At 39.9% G+C, this 8,730-nt stretch overlaps 2 protein-coding genes across 2 annotated transcripts; one reads left to right on the forward strand and one right to left on the reverse strand.

Annotated features, from left to right (window-relative positions):
* LOC149833618 (putative arabinosyltransferase ARAD1) lies at nt 1-5,771 on the forward strand. The gene is made up of 4 exons (XM_090009770.1): nt 1-105; nt 1,139-1,976; nt 3,870-4,123; nt 4,861-5,771. Exons 2-4 carry the CDS (start codon nt 1,340-1,342, stop codon nt 5,410-5,412), a joined length of 1,443 nt encoding a protein of 480 aa, XP_089865896.1. The 5' UTR covers nt 1-105; nt 1,139-1,339; the 3' UTR covers nt 5,413-5,771.
* LOC149833619 (protein DMP3-like) lies at nt 5,760-6,729 on the reverse strand. The gene has a single exon (XM_090009771.1). It carries the CDS (start codon nt 6,603-6,605, stop codon nt 5,949-5,951), a length of 657 nt encoding a protein of 218 aa, XP_089865897.1. The 5' UTR covers nt 6,606-6,729; the 3' UTR covers nt 5,760-5,948.
* Nucleotides 6,730-8,730: the final 2,001 nt, after the last annotated feature.

The raw sequence follows: 8,730 nt of genomic DNA on the forward strand, positions 1-8,730 counted from the left end.
GGTGTCTTTGCTGCTATACAAAAGTGGATCTGCTGCTTCTGTCGTTGGATCTCTTTCAGACTCTCCGGGACGGCTTCCCACAAGGATGGTCTCCACCAATTCAGGGTTGGGCTTTCTCTTTCTCTCTTTCTCTTTGCAAATGCTTCCCTGCTTTGTTCTACCCTCTTCTTCTTTTTCACCTCTCTATTCTCTTCTTTTGCCTCCACAAATGTAGTTCATGGTACGATTCTGTTGGTTTCTGTTTCTTGTAAAGATAGTTTTTCCTCCCTTTTCTTGTTCTTTTAGTGGTTATGGTAGTTTTTATCGTGCTCTGTTTGCGGTGTGCTTTATTTTGATGTGGGTGTTGTTGAAAAAGATTGGTATTTTGATCAATGACTATGTGTAATTTGTTGGACCAATGACTATACTGGTTCCAATATTTGTAATTGATTGGTTTTGTTCATAAGAGATTTGTGGTAGTTAGACAGGGATTGTGATTTTAGTCGCGTAGCTTTGATCTGGCTCTGTTTCTCACTCCCTACCCTTTGTTTTTTTTCTGGATAAAAGAGTTGATGCAGCAACTTGTCCAGAAATGTGAGATCTAGGAAATTGCTTTGTGGAGCATAACCCAATTTGCCAATTTACCCCACTTTTCTGGAAATTGGTGCATCCGAAGGTCTGCTGTAACCATGAGGATTTATTCGTGGGGGAATGAGAGCGTATGGCTGTATAAATTGATAATGAATGGTTGGTGGCGATCTGGTTGTGACTAGTGATCTTGATTTCATAGGCACGCGCGCGCGGGCGTGTGTGTGTGTGTGTGTGTGTGTGTGTGTGTGTGTGTGTGTGTGTGTGTGTGTGTGTGTGTGTGTGTGTGTGTGTGTGTGTGTGTGTGTGTGTGTGTGTTCTAGACGAGGGCTTGCTTCAGCTGTAGATAAATGCATCCTTTTATTTTCTGTATTGTTTCAAAATAATGAGGGGGTTAAGAAGAACGTGTGAAACTTTTTGTTCCAAATATTTGGCTGTTTCAATCTAATTCTGATATACCAGAGACTATCATGGTCGCTTGGTTACATGCATGTCCCTGTTTCTGCAAAGTGCAACTGTAAATCATTCCCACATTTGACAATGGAATTTTTCCTTTTTTTGGGGAAATCAGGAAACATTTTATATAAAGAAGATGACCCATTCCAACTAGTACTCATACTCTCCCAAGGCAGGAAGAGGTGCAGCTGTGACTCAATCTCAAAGAGAATGCCAGTTTGTTCCCTTCTGTGTACCTTCTGAAAGCCATGAAGAAGGCCTACTATTTGAAGATGAAGATTTTCTAGTGTGGGTGTCTGATAGCAAGCAGCCAATCATGAAAGAAAGGATGGCTCATAAAGGAATATTTCTCCCATGCTCCATATCTGCCCTTGTTTTCTCATTTGGACTTATCTGCATCCTTCCCCTCTCCCTTTTTCTCTTTTCCGCACATCGAATAAGTCATTCTTCATTCTCCACCCGAATCTCCACATATCCTGATGACCACATCAAGGTTTACGTTGCAAACATCCCCAGATCTCTCAATTATGGGCTGCTTGAGGAATATTGGTCTCTGAAAAACTACAGCAGACTGGGTGATGATGAAGATGAAGCTCTGAGGCCTACGCTCTCTTTTAATGATAAAGGCGGACATCCTCCACCTTATCCAGAGAACCCTCTGATCAAACAATATAGTGCTGAATACTGGCTGTTGGGTGATCTAATGACACCTGAGGAAACGAGAGCTGGCTCATTTGCCAAGAGGGTTTCCAAACCAGAGGATGCTGATGTCATTTTTGTGTCATTTTTTGCAACTCTTAGTGCAGAGATGCAGCTTGGGAAGGCCAAGGGTAAATTTCGGCAGAAGAACGGGAATGAGGATTATGAGAGGCAGAGGAAGGTTGTGGATATTGTCAGGGAAACACCTTCCTGGAAGAAATCTGGTGGGCGGGATCACGTGTTTGTTCTAACAGGTGTGTAAACTTGTGATGTCATAAACCCAGTGTCGATCTGTTGGTTTCATGTCATTACTTTTGGTTGATTATGTGTTTGTTCTAACAGGTGTGTAAACTTGTGATGTCATAAACCCAGTGTCGATCTGTTGGTTTCATGTCATTACTTTTGGTTGATTATGTTTTCCTATAGTTTTCCAATAGAAAATGCAGTTCTCCCCTATTGGCTTAATTTTTATGTTGAAAACATGCCTTATGAAAAAACTGAAAATGATTAAAGAAAAGGATATTATCTTTCTTTGCATTTATTTTGAAAGTTATGTAAATTTTTAAAATGCAGAGGAGGTCCTCCTCCAATGGGGATTATCTATGTACAAAGATATGACTGCATATGCTCTTTTAATTGACTATTTGTTGAATGAAAGCTCCTAAAAGGAATATAACTGGCATACTAAATTGCTCCTCGACTTCTTTGACAATGGCTTGCTTATTTATTTCCGTCATCCTTATAGCCCATGCCCTCTTGTTCCTTACGGCTTTTTACGTGCATAAACTGTGAGAGAGTCATTTAATCTAGGTATACCAGTTAAAATGAAAGAATTTGTGTTATATAAATTCTATTGTCATTGTATGCAGAGGAGAACTTTTCTTTATAAAGGTTTTTTTTTTTGTTTAGAAGCTAAAAAGCATGAGTATGTCAGTCGAATTCTTATAAGTGGATCAAGAAGTTGAGTTGTACGAAGGCTGCCAGTTTTTCTTTATATGGTGTTGTTGAGACTGAACTCTTGTGATAAAACCATGTAGGAACTAGTTTGGTTGCACACTGTTGTTTGTTGGAAATCAGACACAGCTTTAGACATGTAGATAGGAGTGATAAATTACTTGCATTGCATAAGCAAGGTTGAAATGATGCTATATGCACGTTGATTTCATTGGGTGCAGTTTTGGGATTTAAGTTATAGTTTATCTGGGTGGTTCATGTGAAGATCCTTTGATGGCAGTTTGTGAGGGCTCTTAGATAGTTAGAGGGCTCTCGCTAGCGCATATACGTTCCATTAGCAACTTGGCAGGGGGTTTTCACACCAAAAAATTGAAAAGGTGATATAAAAATCCTTACCATGACTTTGGGTTCATTGAGCTGTGTGTGCCTCCAGGTTAGTCTACACCCACTTAAGAGAAGCGTTTATCAGATGTGTATACCTCTTACCAATCATGGGTATGCTCACTGAGAAATGGTCACAAAATGACAGTCTAAATTTTCACTGAAATATTGTTAAAAGCAACAAATGAATGTAGAAAAATGCAAGGGCTAGATATACAATAGTTGTTTTTTCTTGATCTATACAAACACCAACGTCTAATATGCAAATATTATGATATATATATGTGGATTGATGATATACATAATGGTGCATATGTTAGATATAGACTCTTAATTGTGTCTATACTCTATATAGATGGCTGTGTTGCCCGAAGATTGCAGGTGGATAATAGTGAATGACACACTGTTATATGCAATGGAATATGGCAGTTATGCTTAGAGTAGAGATGTTCAGCAAGCACGTCATGCGTATTCAGATGCGTGCTGTTACTTGCAGGTTGCACACAATGTTCTTGCACAGTTTAAGATGCACGGGAAGCATCACGAAATGAACTTCATATTACTGTGGTTTAAATTATTTACATTAAATAAGTATGACAATGACTGATGAAGATTCTCTTGGTACTCTCCTTTGTAAGTTTTTCTTCTGTAAGGTGAATGAGACCATGTTTTGTCATTCAGTTATTATGTTTCTTATAAACTGAATCGATGAACATATTGATGTAAATACCTTTGAATTAGTGAAGTTTAGTAGTTTACTCTTCTGCCTTTAAACTTTCAGGTTGAGTTAAGTTTTGAGCATTCTTTGACAGATCCGGTTGCGATGTGGCATGTGAGAGCAGAGATAGCACCAGCAGTACTTTTGGTGGTTGATTTTGGTGGTTGGTACAGGGTTGACTCCAAATCTTCTCGTGCCAATTCTTCAGAAGTAATACATCATACCCAAGTTTCTCTGCTTAAAGATGTGATTGTACCGTACACTCATCTGCTCCCTAGATTGCTGTTGTCTGAAGATCAGGAACGAAAGACACTTCTGTATTTCAAAGGCGCCAAGCATAGGCACCGGGTAATTTCTCATCTTTTCTCTGCTTTTGAAACTCTTTTTTCCAATGCACTGGCTCCATTTATGGTTTTATATGCTCATCAGTTATTTGTTTGCCTTGAAAGATTACTTGGTTTCAATTCAGGAAAGCATCCTAAATGGTAACCAAATAATGGAGCAATATTTTAATGATACCTATAAATGAGTTGTGTCAAATTTATTGGATCCGAGAAGCATTAATCTATTATGTTAATGTGCAAATTATGAGATGGGTTGAAACATTATAAAGGCAAAGTGCCTTGTTAATTGTTACTTTAATTGGTTTTACATTCCATGTGGGAGTGATTAGTGTGAAATTATTCCCATCCATGGAAACGTGAACTTTTCTTCTGATTTACAGATAAAAAATGCATCCTAACTAAGCTTGCTTTGCATTTGGAACTGTGTGTGTAGGGGTGGGCATATCGTGCTGGCCCAATTAGGGCCTACATGCCCAAGCCCGGCTTGACTCAATTAAATTCGGGCTCTGGCCGGGCCTGCTGAACCCTGTGCATTTTGCACATGGACCCGGCCCGATTATCTAGTGTGGCTGGGCCTGGACCGACTTCATTTGGGCCTGGGCTGCAAAATGCAGCCCAACCCCAACCCGGGGCGAGTACCCAACAGCCCGCAGGCTACCCAGCCCAATGTCCAGCTCTACTTTCGACTTTTGCCATCATTTAGAGCACTAAAGGCGTTCAGTATTGTCATTTGTTTTACAGGGAGGTTTGGTTCGAGAAGTCTTGTGGAATTTGCTTGCAAATGAACCTGGGGTTGTCATGGAAGAAGGTTTCCCTAATGCTACAGGTCGTGAACAATCCATAAGAGGGATGCAGACATCAGAGTTTTGTCTGCATCCAGCTGGTGATACACCGACGTCATGTCGGCTTTTCGATGCTGTCCTCAGTCTCTGTATCCCGGTAATTGTCAGTGACAGCATTGAACTTCCATTCGAGGGAATGAATGATTATACGGAATTCTCGGTCTTTGTTTCAGTGAACAATGCTGTGAAACCTAAGTGGCTTTTAAATCACCTAAGAAGCTTCTCTAAGGAGCAGAAGGATTCCTTCCGCCAGAAATTAGCACAAGTCCAACCAATCTTTGAGTACGATAATGGTCATAAAGGTGGGATTGGTCCTGTTCCAGTTGATGGTGCTGTAAATCACATCTGGAGAAAGGTTTTTGAGAAGTTGCCTGCAATCAAGGCAGCAATTATTCGCGAAAAGCGAAAACCAGATGGTGTCTCAATACCTGCTCGTTGCCATTGTACATGATATGAAATATTTATATTCATTCTTTGTTGTATTCTAGTGATTGGGAAATTGCATCAGTAAGCCAATTTTCCTGCAATCCTTGCGGTTGTGTTATCTAGAAAAAGTTGCCGTTCCCTCATAACTTAGCCTTTTATCTCTTGATGAGCATACAACGTCCTGTGCATTCTTCTTTAGATCTGTAACAATAACACTATTTAGCTTGCCTATTGCACGAAACAGCACCTGAACCCTCATGTTTCTCTCTTTGGTTGCTGCAGAAACACACCATGTATGTTTGTTGGTTTCTCAACCTTTGGTTTTCAAGGATGGCAGAAATCTGACCGACATTCTTGAACAGTGGAATGCAATTTCTTTATTGAAATAATCATTGATTGGTTGGTCATGACATTTGATATCTTTGTTTACTTTGAAGAAACTAAATTACATCCATTTCTTATTAAACCAAACAAATCTCTGATATCATAGATCTACAACTAATCGGTTGCTTTCACAAGTTTTGGAATACCCTGAAAGCATTCAGGAAGATGTTGAATTGTTTAGCTTGCAGAGGTAACAGGATATCCGATGCCATGGCGTCTCGTGGGGAAAGCAACAAACAGCAGACTGCAGATGACCCCAATCGCCATAGGGACAGCATCCAACACTTCTTGCGTCTCGTGTTTTGGCTGCGGATAGAAGCAGTGCAGCACATTCTTGTCTCTAAGAGCCACAGCAGCAAACACCAAGACTGATAGCACTGCGTGCACAAAGTCGATGAACCTGAGTCTATACTTCGTTAGATTGGGCAGCCCCGATGATGACGATGCAGGGTAGTCGATGAGCCACATGCCTTTGAAAGTCGCCAAACCATAATAGAGTTGACCATCATCTGATCTGATACTATCTGTGAAACAAGCAATAAAGCATGATGCAGACAATAAGATGAGCAATGTTTGGGTCATGAGACGGCTCACAGGATCACAGACACCATTGTTGGAGAGGATGGGAATCAATAACTGGAAAGCCAAGAGGGTGCCTGTGGGGAGGAGGTTAGCCAAGTGGGCTGTGCTTGCCAGAGTCTGGCTGATGGTTTTCTGTGCGGCAGATTGAGATGGTTGCACCAGTGGCGTTTCTTCTTCTTCATCATCTTGAGTTTTATGCGTTATCTCTGCATCGTTGGATCTTGTGCTTTGAGTTCTTGATCTCAGAGACATTTTCTATAGATGGTGGGTGGGAGGGCGTGATGGGCAAAAGAATGGTTGTTGGTTCTGACTTCTGAAGGCAAAGAAAACAAGATGGCATGATATACAAGGGGCGGGCCATTTCTTGCACAGCTGTATATCACTGCAGCGTGACGTTATGGACAATCACAAAACAAAATATAATACAAAGTTAAAGTTTCTTGGGTCTTTCCTGATGGCTTCTTCGCTTGTGGAACTCCGTCTCTCTCTCTCTCTCTCTCTCTCTCTCTCTGGCAAAGTCTTTGATTTTTTTTTTAATCTAAAGATGCATTCTATCTTATTTAACCGAAAAAACATGCATCGCATTTTTCATGTTTAAATGTGTTTTTAGAATGATAAAAAGGTTGACGGCTCATATTACACACTAGAACTTGATGAAAAAAAAAATCAAAATTTCTCGTAAGATTTATTCTATCTAAAGCATGATTTTTTTTATAAATAAGACATGATAAACACATCTATATGTTCGGATTCAGTGAAAAACACCAGCAACATGGTTTTTAGAAGTGTCCAGAAGACTGGGACATTTACGACATAAAACTATTTAGAAATTGTCTAATCCCTGGCACCTGGGCCCTGCATTAAAGGGTCTAGAGTGAATAGATTCGACCAATGTTGTCAGATTCGGTATCGAGTCTGAATTGATTGGCCAATTCAGAAACGAACAGAGCCGATCAGAATCGGTTAATTTTTAACTATTAAATCATTAAAAATTAAAAAATTTATTTAAACCCCCTTAGAATATTAGAAAAATAAAAAAACACTAAACCAAAACGGCCATTCAGAAATTTGATTTTGAACCAATTCCATTACCGATTCTGGCCGCCTTGCATTCATTCCTACAACAATGGATTCGACCTTGACCCAACTCGTTAGCAGTCATAATTCAAAGTCCAGAACTCAATTTGCCATACCCAGCATGGATCCACAGGACCACAGCCAGCACTAAATCAAGAACCAAGTACTGTGAGTAGATCAAGTGATATGCCAAATCATCGTTCAAGACAGTGCAGACAGCGGGATCCACCATACTCCATGGTGCTCATGATGTCATCATTCTCAGCTTTGTTGATTGATCTCCATCACCAATACCATGGATGGTGACGATGGTAAAACATCAAGGGGCAGAGATTTGACATCTCACCAGACTTGTTTGCCTCTAAAGTTCACCAAGCCGTGAGGACGTTGCCATTGATCTTTGTTGAATGGGATTCTTGGTCCTAGGCTGGAGTCTTCTTTATGGGATTATACTGCACCTTTTCTTCTATGTAATGGAATGGATATTAAATAAGATTATTTCAGCTATTTTGAATTTCCATATCTCCCTCATGGGGCTCTTTAATAAAATGATGGTTTATGTAAATATCAAAAGTTTTTTCTTTAAATGAATAAATGATGATTGATTTCCATGCAATTTTTTCAATGTTGTTAGTATCGAAATCGGACCTGTATCGTTTGGCTAACGTTTCAAGCGAATCAGCCGATACCAATTCTCAAGTGAATCATTCTGAATTAGCCAAAAAATAATTTAAAACATTATGTGTCAATCAAAACATGACACGTGTTAAAACAATTAAAATAATATTCAAAATTTGATTTTAAGCTATTTTTATATTTAATAAAAAATAACCGATTCATGTCAGTATTCGATACATATCGGCCGATTCAGGCAGATACACACTGATTATGACAACACTGCTTTAGACCATCACTTGCAACCTATCTCAAGCCAAGAAGACATTTCTCAAGTCAGAAGAGGTCCTCTTAATTAGCTTGCCAGTCAAACATGGGATTTCTTCGCAAAATCCCTGGTTTATCAAACATAGGATCTGAGATTCACCAACTTGAGGATATAGGAGATCCTCACTTAGGTGAGAGTAAGGTATCTCTGAGCAGATCTTTCGGATCTGAAATCCGGGAGCTATCTAACGCCGAAGCAGGTTATATGTTCCCCCCCCGAACAGGGCAGTTAGCTACATCTCATGATCGGGGGTCCCAAAGAGCACCACGTATGTAAGCATGTGCGTCTCGTATCCCCATGTTTGTCAGCATTAATTAGCGTTGGAGTTTGATGCGATTGCAAAAACTTAAGTACCCT

Source organism: Nuphar pumila, chromosome 6, assembly GCF_984573655.1.
Source record: "Nuphar pumila chromosome 6, dmNupPumi1.hap1.1, whole genome shotgun sequence".
NCBI lineage: Eukaryota > Viridiplantae > Streptophyta > Magnoliopsida > Nymphaeales > Nymphaeaceae > Nuphar > Nuphar pumila.

Excerpts from the sequence above, each read along its gene's own strand:
- LOC149833618 (XM_090009770.1), top strand. The coding sequence starts at position 1,340 with ATGAAAGAAAGGATGGCTCATAAAGGAATATTTCTCCCATGCTCCATA. Across the intron at positions 1,977-3,869 it reads TCACGTGTTTGTTCTAACAG|ATCCGGTTGCGATGTGGCAT; the intron begins GTGTGTAAACTT and ends ATTCTTTGACAG. Across the intron at positions 4,124-4,860 it reads GCGCCAAGCATAGGCACCGG|GGAGGTTTGGTTCGAGAAGT; the intron begins GTAATTTCTCAT and ends TTTGTTTTACAG.
- LOC149833619 (XM_090009771.1), bottom strand. The coding sequence starts at position 6,605 with ATGTCTCTGAGATCAAGAACTCAAAGCACAAGATCCAACGATGCAGAG.